This window comes from Bos grunniens, chromosome 1 (genome assembly GCF_055505025.1).
Source record: "Bos grunniens cultivar Pamir isolate PY7600 chromosome 1, Bosgru_T2T1.0, whole genome shotgun sequence".
Lineage (NCBI taxonomy): Eukaryota > Metazoa > Chordata > Mammalia > Artiodactyla > Bovidae > Bos > Bos grunniens.
In genome coordinates, this window is record NC_141165.1 from 860824 (window position 1) to 885451 (window position 24628).

At 42.5% G+C, this 24628-nt stretch overlaps 1 protein-coding gene across 2 annotated transcripts in view; it reads right to left on the reverse strand.

The window, feature by feature from the left end:
* KCNH8 (potassium voltage-gated channel subfamily H member 8) overlaps window positions 1-24628 on the reverse strand; it is a 492266-nt gene that overhangs the window by 108794 nt on the left and 358844 nt on the right. For both annotated transcript variants that reach the window (XM_086367258.1, XM_086368133.1), the window contains exon 8: window positions 6754-6951. In XM_086367258.1, coding sequence (XP_086223384.1) covers window positions 6754-6951 — 198 coding nt within the window. The remainder of the gene's footprint in view (window positions 1-6753; window positions 6952-24628) is intronic.

Consider the following 24628-nt stretch of genomic DNA (forward strand, 5'->3'; position numbering starts at 1 on the left):
ACCAGACTACCTTACCTGCCTCTTGAGAAACCTATATTCAGGTCAGGAAGCAATAGTTAGAACTAGACATGGAACAACAGACTGGTTCCAAATAGGAAAAGGAGTACGTCAAGGCTGTATATTGTCACCCTGCTTATTTAACTTATATGCAGAGTACATCATGAGAAATGCTGGGCTGGGAGAAGCACAAGCTGGAAGCAAGATTGCCAGGAGAAATATCAATAACCTTAGATATGCAGATGACACCACCCTTATGGCAGAAAGTGAAGAGGAACTCAAAAGCCTCTAGATGAAAGTGAAAGAGGAGAGTGAAAAAGTTGGCTTAAAGCTCAACATTCAGAAAACGAAGATCATGGCATCTGATTCCATCACTTCATGGGAAATAGATGGGGAAACAGTGGAAACAGTGTCAGACTTTATTTTTTTGGGCTCCAACATCACTGCAGATGGTGACTGCAGTCATGAAATTAAAAGACCATTGCTCCTTAGAAGGAAAGTTATGACCAACCTAGATAGCATATTCAAAAGCAGAGACATTACTTTGTCAACAAAGGTCCGTCTAGTCAAGGCTATGGTTTTTCCTGTGGTCATGTATGGATGTGAGAGTTGGACTGTGAAGAAAGCTGAATGCCAAAGAATTGATGCTTTTGAACTGTGGTGTTGGAGAAGACTCTTGAGAGTCCCTTGGAGTGCAAGGAGATCCAGCCAGTCCATCCTAAAGGAGATCAGTCCTGGGTGTTCATTGGAAGGACTGATGTTAAAGCTGAAACTCCAGTACTTTGGCCACCTCATGTGAAGAGTTGACTCATTGGAAAAGACTCTGATGCTGGGAGGGATTGGGGGCAGGAGAAGAAGGGGACAACAGAGGATGAGATGGCTGGATAGCATCACCGACTTGATGGACATGAGTTTGGGTGAACTCCGGGAGATGGTGACACACAGGGAGACCTGGTGTGCTGCGATTCCTGGGGTGTCAAAAAGTCGGACAAGAGTGAGCGACTAAACAGAATTGATGTTATCTTTTAGAAGTTTTATTGTTTCCCTTTACCATTGAATGAAAATCCATCTGGAATTAATTTCAACTTAGTGTTAAGATGGTCAAGTTTGTTTTTCAACATGTAGAAATAAGATCTACAGAAGGCCAACAAACATGTGAAAAGATGTCAACATTACTGATTATTAGAGAAATGCATATTAAAACCACAATGAAGTATCACCTTGCACTGTCAGAATGGCCGTCATCAAAATATCTACAATGAATGCTGGAGAGGGTATGGAGAAAATGGAACCTTTTTGCATTGTTGGTGGGAATGTAAATTGATGCAGGCACTCTGAAGAATAGTGTGGAAGTTTTTAAAAAACTGAAAATAGAGCTACCATGGACCTAGCAATCCCTGCACTCCTGGGCATATGCCTGGAGGAAACTATAATTTCAAAAGATATAGGTACTGTAATGTTCATTGTGGAACTATTTACAACAGCCTCGACAAGGAAGCAACCTAAATGTCCATCAACAGAGGAATGGATAAAGAAGATGCGGTACATATACAGTGGAACACTGCTGCGGCTGCTGAGTCGCTTCAGTCGTGTCCGACTCTGTGACCCCATAGATGGCAGCCCGCCAGGCTCCCCCGTCCCTGGGATTCTCCAGGCAAGAACACTGGAGTGGGTTGCCATTTCCTTCTTCAATGAATGACAGTGAAAAGTGAAAGTGAAGTTGCTTAGTCGTATCTGACTCTTAGCGACCCCATGGACTGCAGCCCACCAGGCTCCTCCGTCCATGGGATTTTCCAGGCAAGAGTACTGGAGTGGGGTGCCATCGCCTTCTCTGACAGTGGAATGCTACTCAGCCCTAAAAAGGAATGAAATTGTGTCATTTGCAGAGATATGGATAAAGCTGGAGACTGTTACACAGAGTGAAGTGAATCAGAAAGAGAAAGACAAATATTGCACATCAAAACATACATGTAGAATACAGAAAAATGGTCCGGATGAACTTATTTGCAGAGCGGAAATAGAGACACACATGTGGACAACAAACATATGAAGCAAGGAAGGGGAAGAAGGTGGGGGGAATCGGGAGATGGGGATTGATACATATATGCACACTATTGGTACTATGTATAAAATAGATAACCAATGAGAACCGACTCAGGGGACTCAGGGGACTCTGCCCAGTGCTTTCTGGTGATCTATGGGAGGGAGATTAAAGAATGAAGGGATACATGTACAGAGAGCTGATTCACGTTGCTGTGCAGCAGAAACTAACAGAACATGGCAATGCAGCTACGCGCCAACACAAATTAATTTTAAAAGTGTCCTCATTTCTCCCTTGTGTTACAGTGTCCCCAGTGTCATAAATGAAGCGGCTGTATGTTTATGGGCAGGTTTTTGCACACTCTTCTTTTCCATTAGCTCAGTTAGCTCTCCCAGAGGCAACACCAGCCTTTAACTACTGTGACTGTTGCACAGCATGACATTTGCAGCATAAATCTTCCCATTTTGTTCTTCTTTAGGAAGCTTTACAATACAACGTTCTTCTTTACTGCTTACATTCTTTTTAATTTCGCATTTCCCTTGATTTTTAAAAACAGCTTGTCAGTTTTCAAACAGGCTCATACATACAGACAAACACACATTTACTGGGTTTTTAAAATTGAGACTGCATTGACTCTTAAGGTTAATTTGAATAAAACTAGTATGTTTACCATGAAAGTGAAAGTGTTAGTGCTCACTCATGTCCAACTCTTTGCCACCCCACGGACTATACAGCCCATGGGATTCTCCAGGCCAGAATACTGGAATGGGTAGCCTTTCCATTCTCCAGGGGATCTTCCCACCCCATGGATCGAACCCATGTCTCTGGCATTGCAGGCGGATGCTTTACCAGCTGAGCCAGCAGGGAAGCCCAAGAATACTGGAGTGGGCAGCCTGTCCCTTCTCTAGGGGATCTTCCCGGCCCAGGAATCGAATCGGGGTCTCCTGCACTGCAGGCGGATGCTTTACCGGCCCAGGAGTCGAATCGGGGTCTCCTGCACTGCAGGCGGATGCTTTACCAGCCCAGGAGTCGAATCGGGGTCTCCTGCACTGCAGGCGGATGCTTTACCAGCCCAGGAGTCGAATCGGGGTCTCCTGCACTGCAGGCGGATGCTTTACCAGCCCAGGAGTCGAATCGGGGTCTCCTGCACTGCAGGCGGATGCTTTACCAGCCCAGGAGTCGAATCGGGGTCTCCTGCACTGCAGGCGGATGCTTTACCAGCCCAGGAGTCGAATCGGGGTCTCCTGCACTGCAGGCGGATGCTTTACCAGCCCAGGAGTCGAATCGGGGTCTCCTGCACTGCAGGCGGATGCTTTACCAGCCCAGGAGTCGAATCGGGGTCTCCTGCACTGCAGGCGGATGCTTTACCAGCCCAGGAGTCGAATCGGGGTCTCCTGCATCGCAGGCGGATGCTTTACCGGCCCAGGAATCGAATCGGGGTCTCCTGCATCGCAGGCGGATGCTTTACCGGCTGAGCTACAGGGAAGCCCAATGCAGGCATATCCTTCCACTATTTTAAACTACTGGTAAATTTTTCAATATTTTGTAGTTTTCTGTGTAATAATATTGCATATTTTAAATATATGTTCCTGTGTATTTGATGTTTCATAATTCTATTCTATATTTCATTGTCCTGTTGTTTATTACTAATATAGAATATAATTGATTCTTTTGCATATTGACTTTATATCCATCAGCCTTCCTAAATTTACTTGTTAATTCTAGCAGTTGTTGAAGCTTTTAGGGTTCCTCCTTTGTTTTGGGTCTTCTCAAAATTTACATAGACTTGTCTAGGTATGGATTTTTTTTCATTATTTTTGCTTCTCTTCAATAGCTTAAAATATTCTTCCCATAAATCAGTGATACGTACACTCTTTAATTACAGATGCCATGTAGAATCTTTTCTTTCTCTCTTCCCACTCAGCTTCTGAGAGCCTCTGCCCCAGATAATTCGCTGGGGTTTTGACAACCACCTGAAGCATTTAATACCACTCCTGCCTGCTTTTGTAGTAAATATTGTGTCCCTGCCATTAGCAACTTCATAAGCCTGTGTGGGGATCCCTAATAAGATATCTTAGCATTGATTCCATGGTAATGCATACTTTAAATTAAAAAATAAATTATTTGTACATAATTATAGAAATTCAATGAATAAAATAAATTTGCAGTATATAATGAAATGGATATCTTACAAAAAGTTTGCTAGGTTTTAGTGAATCCTGGCATTTAAATTCAATAAACCTCTGTTGCCTTATATCTAAATTAGGGTGCTGCTGCTGCTGCTAAGTCACTTCAGTCGTGTCCGACTCTGTGTGACCCCATAGATGGCAGCCACCAGGCTCCCCCATCCCTGGGATTCTCCAGGCAAGAACACTGGAGTGGGGTGCCATTTCCTTCTCCAGTGCATGAAAGTGAAAAGTGAAAGGGAAGTCGCTCAGTTGTGTCCGACTCCCAGCGACCCCATGGACTGCAGCCTACCAGGCTCCTCCGTCCATGGGATTTTCCAGGCAAGAGTACTGGAGTGGGGTGCCATTGCCTTCTCTGAAATTAGGGTGCTAATAATCTCCATTTCATAGTGTTACAAGAATTAAATGAACAAAGTATTCAATATTGTGAGCTCTTAGGATTAGTTCTCAAAATTATGCCAGCAATTAGTTAACCAGGAAATATTGAAATGGAGGCATCACTTCTCTTAGCCTAGGGTAATTGTCACAATAATACAGCTATTTCCCACAGACATAAATTTGCGAAGCTTTATTTAATAAATTCAAGTTACCTACATGTCATTTGCCATTCAAAACCAATGGCTTCCTAAGTTCTGCTAAGTTACCTAAATGCTTTAATGCCATTTACAAGTGAGTACTGGTTTTGCACCTGGGTCATTTGCTCAATAAACATTTACCAAGTGACAAAGTGGCATTATCTGAGTATTTCCCATATCTTTTGGCTTTGTGACTGGCTTAGCTTCTACTTACAGGGAATAACAGGGAACAATAATACCCTTAGCAGTTTCTAATTCAGGACTGCTTATGCTAGAGTCTGTGAATCAATAGGAAATAAGCATCATTATCTAACATAGTCTTCCAATGTCAAATTAGTAGGTTAAGCCTTGAGCATTTCCAAAAAATTTCCATTAAGAGTAGGAAAAACATGGGCAGATATTAAATAAGTATAGACTGTGTTTGTTTGCAAAATGCTTGTCATTCTGCTGGGCTGAAAGATGGGCCCTCAAAGACAGCGGCAATTATGTAAGCCATAATACTGGGTATAACATCGCCACCACGGGAGCTGGCACATCACAGCTCTCCAGAAAATGAGAATTCCTGTTTCCGGCTCCCTAGGCTGTTTCTGCTCCACACTGGCCCAAAGCCTGTTCCAAGCGCTGCAGTCCCAGCCTGCTACTTCAGCTGTTCTGCCTTTCCAAGAAATCCCCTGATCCTTGGCCCCGCGTCTCACTGCTTCTGAACTTCCTAACTGATTTGGTACTCAGCATATCCTGCCTGGCATTGTTTAAACTCTTCCCACACATTTCAGCTGATCCTTTTCAAACTGATCCTAAACTCCTGAGGGAAAGTTTGCCTTCATGCCGCCCTGGTTTCACGGTAGGTTGGAGGACTCGTGGTGTAAGTCTCAGTGTTCATCTCACATCCGTGCAAGGAAGTTGGAAGAAACCATGCTCTATAATGAGGTTCAGCCTCGTATCAGAGGACATGATAATCCCAATCAATATACACATGCTACTGTATATAAAGTAGATGATCAACAAGGACACACTTTATCGCACAGGGAGCTCTCTCCATATTCTGTAGTAACCTATATGGGAGGAGAATCTGAAAAGAATACGTAGATGCACAACTGAGTCACTGGCTACACACCTGAAACTCACTCAGCCCTGGAAGTGCATTACGCATGTGAGTTCTAAGTTACTTCAGGGTGTAGGACTCTTTGCGACCCTATGGACTGTCGCCCAACAGGACTCCTCTGTCCATGGGATTCTCCAGGCGAGAATACTGGAGTGGGTACCTATGCCCACCCCACTCGAGTACTCTTGCCTGGAGAATCCCATGGACAGAGGAGCCTGGTAGGCTGCAGTCCATGGGGTCGAGAAGAGTCGGGCACGACTGAGCAACTTCACTTTCACTTTTCACTTTCATGGGTTGGAGAAGGAAATGGCAACCCACTCCAGTGTTCTTGCCTGGAGAATCCCAGGGTCAGAGGAGCCTAGTGGGCTGTTGTCTATGTGGTCACACAGAGTCGGACATGACTGAAGCGACTTAGCAGCAGCAGCAGCAGCAGCAGCAGCAGCAGCAGCAGCTATGTCCTTCGCCAGGGTATCTTCCCAATCCAGGGATTGAACCCACACCTCTTATGTCTCCTGCATTGGCAGGCAGGTTCTTTGTGCTGTGCCGTACACCTGAACCTAATAAAAAATTGTAAATCAACTATACTTCAATTAAATACATATATATGTACACATTTAAAAAATGAACCATCAGGTAAACAGTTATTTCACCTGTCAGAGCATGGAACTCTTGAATCACAGACGTTCACTGCTAGTCTACATGTACACTAAAACACAGGTCAGTAATTTCATTAGTGCCGTTAGAATCTTCCAGTGGAAACCAACCTACACGTGCTGTGCAGGAAAGGGAAAGGGAACAGCAGCCATGTGGCAGCTCTTGTTCCTTCTGGCCTAAAGGAAGAATGTTCCTTACCGCCAATCAGCATGGTGCAGATGGAGAAGATCTTTTCTGCATCTGTGTTAGCAGAGACGTTCCCAAACCCAACACTGGTGAGGCTGCTGAGCGTGAAGTACAGAGCGGCGATATAGGCACTTCGGATCGACGGCCCGCCCAGGGTATTGTTCCCATAGTAGGGCGATTCCAGTCTCTTCCCCAACTCGTGGAGCCAGCCTGCAAAGGAAGAAAAAATGAGCATTTAAGCCTCCCAAATAAAGTCCCAGTATTAGCACCTGGGCATAATGATGAATGAACATTTAAGGATGCACCAAGTCACTTGGAAGAAAGAATGTTAAAAGGAAGTTAAAGGCAAGGAATTAGATTCCATGGCTCTAGAAGCAAAAGCATCACTCTCATACATCTGTTTTTTATAACACACACAGTAGAGAAATATGCATTCAAGAGTGGATTGGTGGTCAAAGCTGAAAAGCTACCCTAATGCAAGAACTACCTTCAGTGACAGAGCAGATATTTCTAAGCTCAGTAATAATGTTGTATATTTCATTAGCCATTAAGCTGGTTTGTCAATTGGAACTTTAAGAAATAAAGAAGCTGAGTAGGTGTTTTTCAACCCTGCATGATAGTAAATAGCAACCAACACAAAAATCTAGACTTCGGACAGGCAAGATGTGATTTATTTCTATCGTGTACTGACTTTCCCTACTTTATTCCCTTGACATGTTGCATGCTAAATCTCTTCATCCTGTCTGACTATTTGTGACCCCATGGACTGCAGCCCGCCAGACTCCTCTGTCTGTGGGGATTCTCCAGGCAAAATACTGGAGTGGGTTGACATTTCCTATAAGTCTTAGTCCATGCTTTTCTTAAGAAGCCTTCTTTGCAACCTCATTCTGCTGTCTGGGGATGATGGGAGAAAACTGTACAACCAAGAGATCCCTATAATAGAACTGGAAGTTACCACACAACTGGTCCACAATACTGGGGCATATATGTATCAAAACTCATCTAATTAACTGCTTCAAATAAGTGCATTTTATTGTATGTCCATTATACTATCATCAAGCTATAATAAAGCTATGTTAATAAAGAAGGGAAATAGCAAGTACAATATTAACAATAGTACATTAGAAACACAACCCAGAGACCACGTTAAAATAAAGTCCTTTATTAGAAATAGCTGCCCTTTAAAATCTTATGTTTAAAAATTCTATGTGCGCGTGTGTGTGTGCTACAAAGCTCTATGACAATCCCCTCAGCCCATAACACCCCTAAGACTTTTGTTAAGGGGTGTTATTCACTGACCACTATTTCCTTATTAACACTTCATTTAATGGGTGCCCAAGAGGAGATGGAGAGTCACTACATTATTAAGTAGTAATAATGCAGTCATTACCAACTAAGGCTATAGAGTGTGGACCTGCGCTAGGTAATTAGAATGCAAACTTGAAAACAACAGGGCTCCTTGAGGTCAAGGAGAAATGCTCCGTGGCAAGCACTCTGTTTTATTTATCCTGTCTCTAGAGGCGTCCTTATCAACCATCGGCTTGGCTCAGAAATATCTAGAGGCTTGACAAATAGAGACAAGCAGGCCCTGTCCCTGGATTTTCTGGTGCAGTGCATGGAGGCTGTGGAGAAGGGCTGAGGATTTGCCTTTGCACTGGGTTCCCACATGATGCTGATGCTGCAGATCTAGGGAACCGTGCTTTGCCAAGTCATCCTCAATGCTGGCTGCAGCTGGGAAAACTTAAAACAAAAACACATTCCCAAGGGTCACCTCCGTATATGGAATCAAAACTTTTGGTTCTGAGATCAGGTACTGGTATTTTTAAAAGTTCCCCAGTAGAATCTGACATGAAGATAGAATTTAGAACTACTATTCCAGAACTGAGCAAAGCCTCTAGCAATACTAGAGTTTAATAAGTGTTATTTTAAAAGTGAATGAATTAATGAACGTATAAATGATTCTGTGGGCCTTGCTTGTGGCTCGGCCAGTCGAGTCTGCCTGCAATGCAGGAAACCCGGGTTTGATTTCTGGGTCAGTAAGATCTCCTGGAGAAGGAAATGGCAACCCACTCCAGTAGTCTTGCCTGGAGAATTCCATGGACAGAGGAGCCTAGCGGGCTGCAGTCCATGGGGTCACAGGGGGTCGGACATGAATGAGTGACTAATACACACATAAGACACACACATAAATGATTCCTGCCCTCTGTGGGAATGGCTAACTCCTTTCTGCTTCACGTTTCTCGTTTGCAATTTGTACAGTTGCAGTGGGATTAAATGAGATGTGACATGAAGAAATGCCAACCCCTTCAGTGGCAGAGGTTTAGTGTATCATATCTTGTTTCTCTCTCTTTCTCATGTTACTTAAATTGGAACAGAAAGTAAAGGAAATATGAGATCAGGAGTGAATTCTGAAGGAAAAGGAAGGTGGCGACTAAGTATTCAGAGAATCCACGTGTGGCATCTGATAGAACCGAGCATCTGTTAACCAACAGAAATGAGAGGAGAAAATCTAGGTGACAGCAAGTCTTAAAACTGTGGGACTTACACACCCATTTGTGAATCTGAAAAAGACAGGCTCCTGTTCCCAGGACAAAGCACCTGTGGACTCACAAAAACAACTTCACGTACATTTTCAGGCGGTTCAGGGCCTCTTTGTACAGGCCTGGTCCAAGGGCCCAGATTAAAAATTCTGCTCCAGAAATTTCAAGTGGGGCTTCCCTGTGGCTCAGAGAATAAAGAATCTGCCTGCAATTCGGGAGACCTGAGTTTTATCCCTGGGTTGGGAAGATCCCCTGGAGGGAATGGCAACCCACTCCAGTATTCTTATCCTTCAATTAAAAAATAAATAAGTGGAAAAAAAAAAAAAAAGAATTTCAAATGAAGGAAAGTAGGAAGTGGTAAAGCATGATTTGGTAAAATCTGGTTTAATCTTGTATAGAAAAAGACTTAGATATAAAGACAACTTATCCAAGATTAATTAAAGAGATATTACATGTACATTTATATGCGCTGCAGGGGGAGAGTCAAGACAAGTAAGATCAGGAAGCAGAGGTGACATTTGGATATATATTGTGTTCAGGGTGGAGATTTTCGCAGAGCAGGGCTCTTATAGGCCTTTGACCCAAGCGCTGTCAAGTACGGGATTCCCTGGTAGCTCAGCTGGTAAAGAATCCACCTGCAATGCAGGAGACCCCGGTTTGACTCCTGGGTCGGGAAGATCCACTGAAGGGATGGGCTACCCACTCCAGTATTCTTGGGCTTCCCTGGTGGCTCAGCTGGTAAAGAATCAGCCCGCAATGTGGGAGACCTAGGTTTGATCCCTGGGTTGGGAAGACCCCCTTGAGAAGGGAACGGCTGGGGATTCTGGCCTGGAGAATCCCATGGAGTATACCATCCATGGGGTCTGCCAAGTGCAGCCAACCACAGACTCTGAGTGGCTGGTGGCTTAGCTACTTCTCATGTGCCTTTCAAACAATGCTCTGAAAGGGACGTCATGCCCCTGCTCATAAAAGTGATTAGAGGGGACAGTCAACAAAGCGATTGTCCCTTTGTTTCATGTTGGTCATTACCACTAATATTGGGAAGTCTGAGCAGCTAAAAAAAAAATGTCATCTTTCCTAGAAAGTAAATATTGCATGATTACTTTTTGTTTTAATTGATGAGCAGAAGAATGAAACACCACCACCACCGTCTACTCATCTTGAATTAACGTGTTCATTTGCTCATAGAACCCCAAGTCTTCTCATTAAAAATAAAGCTGACCAAACCAGCCAACACATGTGATTTAATTCCTTAATTGGAACAAAACCAAAACATTTAAGAATTCTCCAAACCAAATCAGTTTTCATAGAATATCATTTCCTTAATAAAACAGGATAACATTTTGTGATAGGCCATACAGATGATATTAGATTACATGCTCACTCTATCCCTGTTCATTTACATATGTGTGAAACCATCTCAGAAGCAATTCAGGGAGCAAAACACAGACAAACAACAGACCTCCTTTTGTTGATAACTCTTTTCTGTCTGGCCAACTGTTCTATTTTCAGAGGCATCTTGTTTTTTCTTTAAGAAGGATTGCTACTAAATTGTGTTACAGCTGATGAAACAAACAGAAGCAATAATAGTGATGAAAAAACCTGGTAACACAGGGAAAGGAGGTAACACCCACAAATCCGGGGATGGGCTCTGTGGGCTAAATAAAACTTTTTCGCAGAACAGCTTGTCCAAAATGAGAGCACATGTCCCACTGTAACAAGACCACATGTCATTGTACTGTACAGAAGAGGCAGCTCCACCAATTTGGAAGCCAATCTTTTTTTAATCTGGAGAAATTCATCTCTAAACGAAGGGATGTCCTAGAACAGTCTGTCTGCTTCTGCTCAATTTTTTTCCCCTAAAGAACATTTTGAAGGAAAAAGCATACACAAAATATAATCTAAATATACTAAATACACTGCCATCTTATAAAAACAAAAGATATCATAAAATAATTCTGTCATTACCAAAACAGTTTAGATGAATAAAATAGATTTATGACATAAATATCAATTTCAAAGACAGAATGCCTCTTAATGAGCATGCTCAGAAGAGCCTATAATTAAGCATGATAATTCAATCCATGTATTTTTCATTGCATACTTACCATGGGCCCAGTATTCTGCTTAATTATATACTTTTAACTCTAAAAGGCAGTTTCTTATTATTTTACTATAGGTTTCCTACAATCATATACTTAGTTTTATCATGCATATACACTCATTCACAGTTTGTACAGGTATGACCTGCTTTATAGAATAGATGTGTTCCTGAAAAGCTTAGTTTATATTTGCATTTGGTAAATTAACAGATAGTTTAGCTTTAATGAAAGGAATGGAAGCATGTTATTTAAGCAAAGCCTATGAAAGGGTGGGGCCAAGATGGAAAAGTAGGAAGAGTAAGGCCACTTGCTTACATGGGCACAAAAAAATTATAAATACTTAAAGAGAAACTTTGGTGAGGAAGACCAGAAGATAGCAGAAAAAGAGGCTCCACAACCAAAACTATGAGGAAGGAGCCCTGAGATGGGCAGGAGGGCTGGGAATGGGGTACAGTCAAGACCCACACCCACAGGTGGGGGCAATGATAGGAGGGCTGGGAATGGGGTACAGTCAAGACCCATACCCACAGGTGGGGGTAATGATAGGAGGGCTGGGAATGGGGTACAGTCAAGACCCACACCCACAGGTGGGGGCAATGATAGGAGGGCTGGGAATGGGGTACAGTCAAGACCCACACCCACAGGTGGGGGCAATGATAGGAGGGCTGGGAATGGGGTACAGTCAAGACCCACACCCACAGGTGGGGGCAATGATAGGAGGGCTGGGAATGGGGTACAGTCAAGACCCACACCCACAGGTGGGGGCAATGATAGGAGGGCTGGGAATGGGGTACAGTCAAGACCTACACCCACAGATGGGGGCAATGATAGGAGGGCTGGGAATGGGGTACAGTCAAGACCCATACCCACAGGTGGGGGTAATGATAGGAGGGCTGGGAATGGGGTACAGTCAAGACCCACACCCACAGGTGGGGGCAATGACAGGAGGGCTGGGAATGGGGTACAGTCAAGACCCACACCCACAGGTGGGGGCAATGATAGGAGGGCTGGGAATGGGGTACAGTCAAGACCCACACCCACAGGTGGGGGTAATGACAGGAGGGCTGGGAATGGGGTACAGTCAAGACCCACACCCACAGATGGGGGCAATGACAGGAGGGCTGGGAGTGGGGTACAGTCAAGACCCACACCCGCAGATGGGGGCAATGACAGGAGGGCTGGGAATGGGGTACAGTCAAGACCCACACCCACAGGTGGGGGCAATGATAGGAGGGCTGGGAATGGGGTACAGTCAAGACCTACACCCACAGATGGGGGCAGTGATAGGAGGGCTGGGAATGGGGTACAGTCAAGACCCACACCCACAGGTGGGGGTAATGATAGGAGGGCTGGGAATGGGGTACAGTCAAGACCTACACCCACAGGTGGGGGCAATGACAGGAGGGCTGGGAATGGGGTACAGTCAAGACCTACACCCACAGGTGGGGGTAATGACAACTTCAGCGGTTCCACTCACAAAGTGACGGGGCAGATCCCCACTCCAGGCCCCAGTCCAGGGTCCTACAGTGGGATGCTAAGCACCCAAAGCATTTGGCTTTGGAAACCAACAGGGCTTACTTTCAGGAGAGCCAGCGGGCTATGGGAAATAGAGACTCCACTCTTAAAGGACACACAAAATCTCACACTCTGCAGAACCCATGGCAGAAGCAGGAAATTGAGAGGAGCCCAGATCAGACCCATTGCTTGATTTTGGAGGTCTCCCAGAGAGGCAAGGGCTAACCAGAGCTCATCCTGGAGACATAGGCACAGGCAGCAGCCTTTCCGGGGAAGCTGTCCTACCATAGGGACACTGGTGCAGGCAGGTGCTAGCTTGGAGTCCTGCCTCCAGCTCGTTAACGTTGGGACCCAGCCCAACCACCAGCCTGTCAGCTCCAGGACTGGACACCTTAGGCAGAGCAACTAGCCTGGTGGGAAAACAGTTCCACCCACCAGCAGGTTGACTGTCTCAAGACATCCTGAGTTCATAGCTGCTCTGGGACCTGGTCGTACCCACCAGTAGCTAGCAGCCTCCACACAAAGCAATTAGCCAGGCTGAGGGCCAGCCATGCCCAGCAGACTACCCACAGTACTGCCTTCCAGAAGAGAAGGACTCACACAGCCCACACAGGGGCACCCCAAGAGCATATATTGCTGGTGGCCAGGGGGGAAAATGCTGCTGGGATGCAGAGGGCATTTCCCACCAAAGGCCACCTCTCCAAGGCCAGGAAAAGTAATCACCCTACAAAATATATAGAAATAAAAACAGCAAAGTAGGAAAAATAAGGCAAAAGAGGAATATGCCCAAAGGAAAGAACAAAATAAAACACCAGAAGAATTTAGTGGAGATAAGCAACTTACCTCATGAGGAGTTCAAGGAAGTAATTGTAAAGAACTCAGGAGAATGACACATGAACAGAGTAACAAGTTAGAAGTCTATAACAAAGAATTAAAAATACGTAGAGGAACCACACAGGTGAAGAATATCATAATTGGAATAAAAAACACACTAGAAGGAATTAATAGTAGATTAAATGATACAGAGGAATGGATCAGCAAGCTGGAAGACAGAGTAATGGAAATCACTGAATCAGAACAGAAAAAAAGAAAAAGAGAATGAAAAGAAATGAGGACACTTTAAAACATCTGGGATGATACCAAGCACACTAACAGTTGCATTATAAGGGTCACAGAAGGAGACGAGAAAGATAAAAAGGCAGGAAGCATACTTGAAGTTGTAGTAGCTGAAAACTCCCCTAACAGGGGATGAAAACAGAAATTCAGTTCCAGGAAGAAGAGAGGGTCCTAAATGCATTAGACCAATCCAAAGAAGACCACGCCAAGATACACTGCAATTGAAAACTGCAATGGCAAAAGTAAGAGAAGGTTAAAAGCAGCAAATAGAAAAGCAACATCTACACACAAGGGAACTCCTATAAGGCAATTAGCAAAATTTTTGGCCAAAACTGCAGGTTAGAAAGGTGTGGGGTGAAATATTTAAAGCGATGAAAGGGAAAAATCTACAACCAAAAATACTCTACCAAGGAACACTTTCATTCAGATGTAATAGAGAAATAAGAGTTTTACAAACAAAAGCTAAAAAAGTTCAGCATTACTAAACCCACTTTACAGGAAACGTTAAAGGGACTTCTCTAAGCTAAAAAGAAAAGGTCACAACTAGAAGTATGAATATTATGTGAAAAAATCTTATTAGTAAAGGCAAATATAAAGACAAAAAATCAACCATGAAGTCGCTTCAGTCATGTCCGACTCTGTGCGACCCCATAGATGGCAGCCCATCAGGCTCCCCCGTCCCTGGGATTCTCCAGGAAAGAACACTGGAGTGGGTTGCCATTTCCTTCTCCAATGCATGAAAGTGAAAAGTCAAAGTGAAGTCGCTCAGTCGTGTCTGACTCTTAGCGACCTCATGGACTGCAGCCCACCAGGCTCCTCCGTCCATGGGATTTGCCAGGCAAGAGTACTGGAGTGGGGTGCCATTGCCTTCTCCCCATGAAGTTACTAGGAAGTTTAAAAAACTAAGGTACTAAAGTCATCTATAACCAAAATAAATGGCAAAGGATCAACAAAGCAAAAAGATACAAAATAAGATATCAAAAACTATAAATGTGGAGGTAGGGAGTAAAAATGCAGGATTGTTAAAATGCTTTTAGACTTGAGAGTATTACTAAAATAATCATATGTATATACAGATTGCTATGTATAAACCTCATGTAGGGAGCTCCTTGGTGGTCCAGGGGTCAAGAATCTGCCTTTCAATATAGGGGACATGGGTTTGACCCCTGGTTGAGGAAATAAGATCCCACATGCCACAGGGCAACTGAGCTTTGATGCCACAACCACTGAGCCCTTGCACCTCAACTGCAGAGCCTGCATGCTGTAACTGCAGAGCTCATGTGCTCTAGAGCCCAAGTGCCACAACTGGGAAGAAGCCTGCATGCCACAACAGAGACCTGATGAAGCCAAAAATAAAGAAATATTTTTTAAAAAACCTTACATAGCCACAAATCAAAAACAAACTATAACAGATATATTCACAGAAAAGAGAAAGTAATTCAAACATAATGCAAAATACAGTCATCAGATCACAAGGAAAGAGAGAAAAAGAAGAAAGGAACAAAAAAGAGCTAAAAACAATCTTAAACAATCAACAAAAGGACATAAGAACATAAATATCAATAATTACTGTAAATGCAAGTGGACTGTAGTTTCCAATCAAAAGACAGACTAACCAAATGGAAGCAGAAACAAGACCCATGTGCCTGCCGAGTCTGCAAGAGACTCATTTCAGATCTAAAGATGCAAAGTGAGAGTGAGAGGGTGGAAAAGGCATTCTGCACAAATGGAAATGAAGAGAAACCCAGAGTAGCAATATTTATATCAGACACAGTAGACTTTAAAACATATATATATGTGTATACATATATACATCCAACATAGGAGCACCTAAATACATAAAGTAAATAATAACAGACATAAAAAGAGAAATTGAAAGTATTAATAATACACTAATAATAAGAGATTTTAAAGCCTCGTGAGGTGGCTCAGTAGTAAAGAATTTGCCTGCCAATGCTGAATGCAGGAGACTTGGGTTCACTCCCTGGGTTTGGAAGATCCTCTGGAGTAGGAAATGTCAACGCACTCCAGTATTCTTGCCTGGAAAACCCCATGGACAGAGGAGCCTGGTGGAATACAGTTCATGGGGTTGCAAAGAGTCAGACAAGACTGAGCAACTGAGCACACACACACGGGACTTTAACACCCAGCTTACATCAAAGGACAGACCACCCAGAAAGAAAATCGATTGAAAACATTGCCCTCAAATGACGTATTAGGCCAGATGCAATTAATATGTATATACAAGACATCACATCCTAAAGTAGCAGAATACACATTCTTTTCAAGTACACATGGACCATTCTCCAGGATAGATTACATGCTAGGTCACAAAACATGTCTTGGTAAATTTAAGAAAACTGAAATCATATCAAGCATCTTCTCTGACCAAAATGTTATGAGATTAAAAATCAACTATAAGAAAAAAATGCAAAAGACATAAACACATGGATGCTAAACATGTTATTATGAAATCAGCAGATCACTGCAGATCAGAAAAGAAATTTAAAAATCACCTGGAGACAAGTGAAAATAAAGACAGAAAGATCCAAAATTTGTGGGCTGCAGCAAAAGTAGTTCTGAGAGCAAGATTATAGTGATATAAGCTTACCTTAGAGAGAAGAAAAACTCAGATAAACACTAGCCTTACAACTAAAGGAACTAGAAACAAACAAACAAACAAAAAACACAAAAACACACACAAAAAAGTTAGTAGAAGGAAAGAAATCATAAATTTTAGAGCAGAAATAAATGAAATAGGGAAATAATAGAAAAGATCAATGGAAATAAGAGCCGGTCTTTGAAAAGACAGATAAAACTGACATTTAGCCAGACTTATCAAGAAAAAAAGAAAGAGGGCCAAATAAATAAAATTAGAGGTGAAAAAGGAAAAATTACAACTGACATCACAGCAATATAAAAGATCATTAACAGATTACTACTAACAATATCAATAAAATGGACAACAGAGGAGAAATGGACACATTCCTAGAAATGTACAATCTCCTAAGACTGAATCAGGAAGAAATCTTAAAAATATGAACAAATCACCAGTTATGAAATTGAATCCGTAATTAAAAAACTCTCAACAAATATTCTAGAACCAGATATCTTTAGAAGTGAATTCTACCAAACATTTAGAGAAAAGTTTACAACCATCCTTCTCAAACTATTCAAAAACTTTAGAGAAAGAAACACTTCTGAACTCATTCTATAAGGCTAGCATTACCCTGATGAAAAAAAATTCAGACAAGGATATCACAAAAAATAAAATGAAAAGCCAATATCACTGATGAACATAAATGCAAAATTCCTCAACATAATACAAGCAAACAGAATTCACCAATGCATTGTAGAATCATACACCATGATCAATCTTGATTTATCCCAGATGTGCAAGGATGGTTCAACAACTGCAAATTAACCACTGTGATACATCACATTAAAAAACTGAAGAAAGAAAATCATATGGTCATCTCAGCAGATGCAGAAAAAGCTTTTAACAGAATTCAGCATCCATCTATGATAAAAACTGTCAACAAAATGGGTATAGAGGGAAAGTAGCTCTACATAATTAAGGCCATATATGACAAGCCTACAGCTAACATTATATTCAATGGTGAAAAGCTGAAATCATTTTTTCTATGATCAATATCAGGACAAGATGCCCACTCCTGCCACTTTCATTTAACACACTATTGGAAGTCTTAGTTTCAGCAATCAAACAAGAAAAAGAAATAAAAGAAATTCAAATTAAAAAGGAAGTAAAGCTCACAGTTTTCAGACAACATAATATAGTATAAAGAGATTCCTAAACACACCAACAAAAAGCTATTAGAATAAGTGGATTCAGTAAAGCTGAAAGATATAAAATTAATATGCAGAAATCTGTTGAATTTTTATTTTTTATTAATATAAATTTATTTATTTTAATTGTAGGCTAATTACTTTACAATATTGTATTGGTTTTGCCATACATCAACATGAATCCGCCACGGGTATACATGTGTTCCCCATCCTGCACCCCCTCCCACCTCCCTCCCCATACCATCCGTCTGTGTCATCCCAGTGCACCAGCCCCAAGCATCCTGTATCCTGATAAATAAAATTGCATTTTTAAATACTAATGACAAGCTATGAGGAAGAGAAACAAATAAAACAGTCCCATTTACAACTTCATCTGAAAGAATAAAATCCCTAGGCATAAATCTAACTAAGGAGGTACAATACCTGTGTTTAGAGAACTATAAAACCCTGAATAACGAAATTAAAGATGATGGAAACAGATGGAAAGATTACCATGTTCATGGATTAGAAGAATGACACTATTACTTAAGACGATCTACTCACTGAGTGCAGCTCCTATCAAAATACTTCTAAAATTTATATGGATACACAGAAGACCCAAAATAGTCACAACAACTTTGAAAAACGAATAAAGCTGGAGACATTATGCTTCCTGACTTCAAATTATGTCAAAGCTATAGCAATCAAAACAGTGTGGTAGTACTACACAAATAGATCAACAGAGCTGAATAAAGAGCCCAGAGAGCAAGCCACGCATATGTGGACATTTAATCTATTCTAAAGGGGGCAAAATAGAACGGGGCAGAGAAAGCCTCTTCAATTAAACGGTGTTGGAAAAACTATATGGCTACGTTAGAAATAATCAAACTGCATTACTCTCTTACGTCATGCAGAAAAATAAATTCAAAATGGATTAAATGTAAGACCTGAACCATAAATCCAGAAGAAAACAAAGGCTGTAAGCTCCTTGATATTGGTCTTAGTAATATATTACTATATCTCCTCAGGTAAGGGAAACAAAAGCAAAAAAACAAATAGGTACATGAAATGAAAAATCTTTGCACAATGTAGAAAATGATCAACCAAAGAGAAGGCCATCTACTGATGGGAGAAGACACCTGCAAATGATAAATTCAGTAAGGGTTAGTGTTCAAAATAAACAAAGAACTCACCCAACTCAACATGGAAGAAGACAATCAGAGGATATGACTAGCCAATTTTCCAAAGAAGACAGACAGATGGCCAACACGCTCACAACAGATGCTGAACATCACTAATCATCAGGAAAGTGCAAATCGAAACCACAGTGCGACACCACCTCACGCCCGTCATGACGGCCATCACCAAAGAGAAAAGAAGCAAGAAGTGTGGGCAAGACCACAGTGCGACACCACCTCACACCCGTCATGACGGCCATCACCAAAGAGAAAAGAAGCAAGAAGTGTGAGCAAGGGTGTGGATAGAAGAGAACCCTTTCGCACCGTTGGTGGGAATGTAAACTGGTGTAGCCTGTATGGAAAACAGTATGAGGTTTCCTCAAAAAATTAAAAACAGAACTACTGGGCGTCCCATAAATTCCACTCCTGGGTGTTCATCCAAAGAAAACAAAGACACTAAAACTATATACACCTCTTCGTTTATCGCAGCGTTACTTACATAGCTAAAACACGGAAGCAAACGAAGTTCCCATTAATAGGTGAGGGGATAAAGAATATGAGATATATATATTCAGTTCAGTTTAGTTGCTCAGTCGCGTCCAACTCTTTGTGGCTCCATGAACTGCAGCACACCAGGCCTCCCTGTCCATCACCAACTCCCGGAGTTCACCCAAACTCATGTGCATCGAGTCGGTGATGCCATCCAGCCATCTCATCCTCTGTCGTCCCCTTCTCCTCTTGCCCCCAATCCCTCCCAGCATCAGAGTCTTTTCCAATGAGTCAACTCTTTGCATCAGGTGGCCAAAGTACTGGAGTTTCAGCTTTAGCATCATTCCTTCCAAAGAAATCCCAGGGCTGATCTCCTTCAGAATGGACTGGTTGCATCTCCTTGCAGTCCAAGGGACTCTCAAGAGTCTTCTCCAACACCACAGTTCAAAAGCATCAATTGCTTTGGTGCTCAGCTTTCTTGACAGTCCAACTCTCACATCCATACATGACCACTAGAATAACCATAGCCTTGACTAGAAGAACCTTTGTTGGCAAAGTAATGTCTCAGCTTTTGAATATGCTGTCTAGGTTGGTCATAACTTTCCTTCCAAGGAGTAAGTGTCTTTTAATTTCATGGCTGTAATCACCATCTGCAGTGATTTTGGAGCCCAAAAAGATAAAGTCTGACACTGTTTCCACTGTTTCCCCATCTATTTCCCATGAAGTGATGGGACCAGATGCCTTGATCTTCGTTTTCTGAATGTTGAGCTTTAAGCCAACTTTTTCACTCTCCTCTTTAACTTTCATCAAGAGGCTTTTTAGCTCCTCTTCACTTTCTGCCATAAGGGTGGTGTCATCTGCATATCTGAGGTTATTGATATTTCTCCTGGCAATCTTAATTCCAGCTTGTGCTTCTTCCAGCCCAGCTTTTCTCATATTACTCAGCAATAAAAGTGAAATCTTGCCATACATGACAACATGGATGGATTTAGAGCGCATTATGCTAGATGAAATACGTCAGAGAAAGACAAATACCATGTGTTTTCACTTATGTCTAGAATCTAAAAATCAAAACAAATGAACAAACATAACAAAACAGAAACAGAGCAATATATGGAGAGAACAGATAGTTGCCAGAGGGAAGAGGGATGGATGGAAGGAAGAAATGTGTGAGGGAGATTAAGAGGTGCAGATCTCTCATTGCAAAATAACTGAGCCACAGGTATAAACTACCCAGTGTGGGGAACACAGTAACTGTGCAGTGCCTTTGTATGATGACGTATCTTAACTAGACCTACGGGAGAGGTAATTCTTGTATAGAAATATTGAATAACAATGTTGTATAACAAGAGCTCACAGAGTGTATAAATAAATTTAACCTCAAAAACAAAGAGTTCAGTGGCTAGTGGTGGTGGGGCGAAATTGGATAAAGGCAGTCAAAAGGTGCAAACTTCCAGTTATAAGATATATAAGATAATGCATAATCCTAAAGATGCAATGTACAGCATGATAAGTGTAATTGACATTGCTGTGTGTTATACGTGAAACTTGTTATGATAATAAATTCTAGTGTTCTCATCACAAGGAAATTTTTTTCTACTTTAATCTCATGTCCATTTGAGATGATGAATGCTCATGCACGAAAGTTACGGTGATAATAATTTTATGATGTAAGTCAAATCAGTATGCTATATACCCTAAACGTATGCAGTGCTATATGTCAATTACATCTCAATAAAACTGAAGGAAAAAAGAAAAGCCTATGGTGAATCTCTTTGGCGTTAGAAAACACTTCAGTAATATGAAAAACCATCCAGTAACACATGAGCTTGTGAAATCAGATTTATATGTGTGCATGTGTGTGTGCTAAATCGCTTTAGTCGTGTCTCACTCTGTGAGACCCCATGGGCTGTGGCCCACCAGGCTCCTCCATCCATGGGATTCTCCAGGCAAGAGTATTGGAGTGGGTTGCCATTTCCTTCTCCATGGGATCTTCTTAACCAAGGGTTTGAACCTGCATTTCTTCAGTTCAATTCAGTTCAGTCGCTCAGTTGTGTCCGACTCTTTCTGACCCCATGAATCACAGCACGCCAGGCCTCCCTGTCCATCACCAACTCCCGGAGTTCACTCAGACTCACGTCCATCGAGTCAGTGATGCCATCCAGCCATCTCATCCTCTGTCACCCCCTTCTCCTCCTGCCCCCAATCCCTCCCAGCATCAGAGTCTTTTCCAATGAGTCAACTCTTCGCATGAGGTGGCCAAAGTACTGGAGTTTCAGCTTTAGCATCATTCCTTCCAAAGAACACCCAGGGCTGATCTCCTTCAGAATGGACTGGTTGGATCTCCTTGCAGTCCAAGGGACTCTCAAGAGTCTTCTCCAACACCACAGTTCAAAAGCATCAATTCTCCGGTGCTCAGCTTTCTTCACAGTCCAACTCTCACATCCATACATGACCACAGGAAAAACCATAGCCTTGACTAGACGAACCTTTGTTGGCAAAGCAATGTCTCTGCTTTTCAATATGCTGTCTAGCTTGTAGGGCTCCTGCATTTGTAGGCAGATTCTTTACTGCTAGCACCACATGGGAAACCTCATTTATATGCATAGAGAAAGGAAAGGATTAGCACATGCATCATGACATCTATAATTCAAGATATTAATAATATTTTACTTAATTTGTTACAAATGAACCATATGGCAATGGAGTTCAGCTAGAAACAGGAATAGAGCTCATGTTAGGGGGTTCCTGTTATTAAGTTGACAAATGGTTAATACTTTATTGATGGTTTCCATCTCATTTGTATGCACCAACCCTATAAAATAGGCACAATTATCCATAGTTTGATTCATTATTTCATTATTCATTACAACAATGTAGAAACCACTATACTCATGTTTAAAGATGAGAAAACTAAGGCTCAGAGAGATGAAATAACTTGTTCAAGATGGCAGAGTCAGGGTTTAAATCCAGGTGTGCTTTTGGAGCCTGATTCTAAGTCTGTTATCCCACAGCGCTTCCCACGCTATACGTACACACCCAAGGCACTGGTGTGACTTGCCTGAATGCCTTGACGTGCAAGTTGCCATTTTACAAGTTGCCATGTTATATGCACATGGTGGAGAAGGAAACTGTCTTAAAATTCTCCAGAAGCACAGAAACCTTTAATTACGAATTGGGAGATTGGAATGGCATATATACACTCCTGATACTATGTATAAAATAGACATTAATGAGTGTACACGCTTGCCAAGCCGCTTCAGTCATGTCCGACTCTTTGCCACCCCATGGACTGTAGCCCACCAGGCTCCCCTGTCGGGATTCTCCAGGCAAGAACACTGGAGTGGGTTTGCCGTGCTCTCCCCGAGATCCTCCCCACCCAGGAATCGAACCCGCGCCTCACGTCTCCTGCGTTGGCAGGTGGCTCTTTACCACTAGTGCCGCCTGGGAAGCCCCAATAACGAGAGCCTCGCGTACAGCACAGGGCACTCCGGTCGGTTCTCCGCGGCGACCTAAACGGGAAGGAAATCCAGAGCAGAGGGAGATGTGTGTACGCAGAGCTGTTCACTTTGCTGTGCTGCGGAAACTAACACAACATTGTAAAGCAACTGCGCCCCGGTAAAATTAACCAAAAATAAAAACGAGGAACTTATTTAAGTGTTGGGTCCAGTACCGTAAATGCTGCACTCTGGGAGCTGACGAGGAAGGGACCCAGAGCAAGGCCGGAGCCGATGGGGAGTGCGTCATCCGGAAAGCTACCGCGACGGGCAACTTAACCCCGTCGGAAACCGCGGCCCGTGCAGAGCACACAGCCTTCTCAGAGCAGGGACATTAGCCCCATCTCGCAGCGGCGTTGAGGGAGACTGCTCCTCGGAGCACGCCCTCCTCACGTGCCGTGCCCACTAGCAGAGCAGTCTTCCACACTTGGGACAGTGCCCCAGGCAAATCGATCAGACCCCAAAGATGAGACTGAGGCAGATTTAGGGGCCGCGGTGCAGTACAGCAGCTTTGGAAACCACAGCCAACATTTATTCAAGGCCAAGCATTTCACTAGGCTTTTTCATATAACATCACCTTCAGCCAACACTCACAACACACCTGACTTTCTCCTTTTCTTTTTTTAATTTTATTAAATTTATGTAGTTCCAACAGATAATTCGAACAATTTTCTCTCTCTTTTTTTAGGAATTGTTAATACTGAGAAACAAATCTATCACTCTCTAACTTAAACATCCATGATCTTCCTGCTATATGACTTTGCATATCAAGGAGTAATTATTTAGAAGTATCATTTAGCTGTCTTATTGAAACCATTATGAAATAAGTTTGCATTTCCAGTGCCCATTTCTGCTTAGAGTGGGGAAATGTGTCTCAAAATAAATAAAAAATAAACTCAGAGAAAACAGGTTTATCCAAATGTAATTCACAGTGTAGACATGGGATAACGTCGTATTTAATAGAACCTGAGTATTGCTTGAGGCTTCGCAGGTGGCACTGGTGGTAAAGAGCCCACCTGCCAATGCAGGACACATAGGAGACACGAGTTTGATCCCTGGGTCTAGAGGGTTCTTGGAGGAGGAAATGGCAACCCATCCCAGTATTCTTCCCTAGAGAATCCCATGGAGAGAGGAGTCTAGTGGGCTACAGTCTATGGGGTCAACTGATGATTACACAACAAACAACTCAGTTTAAACTCTGTGCTAAGGATTATGTAACAACAATGTATTCTGCTTGAGGACAGTTTCTCCTCCTGAAAACCTTCTGGCTAATCCTGTTATCTTAAAATGTAAATTATGGGAGTGGGTCTAGTATGATCTTTACAACCTTGAGACATTCTTTTGGGTCTCCTGCATTGCAGGCAGAAGCTTTACCATCTGAGCTACCAGGAAGCCCTAATAACTAAGAATGTCATTGGAGGTTCCATGAATCTCACACTTTGATTCTCACCAACTAAAAGGAAACTAACATTTCTGAAATTGTACAACCTACCTTTGGGACAAAAGTCTGAAACAAAGAACTAATCATAAAGTAGTAGAGACTGAACTTTGAGTCAGGAAATAGGAGCACTAATCTTGTTCTCGCCTCTAATTAAGTACATGTATGATCCTTTATGCACCCGTTAGCCTGTCTGGTCTTGTTTTTCAACTTGTGTCCTAGGTGA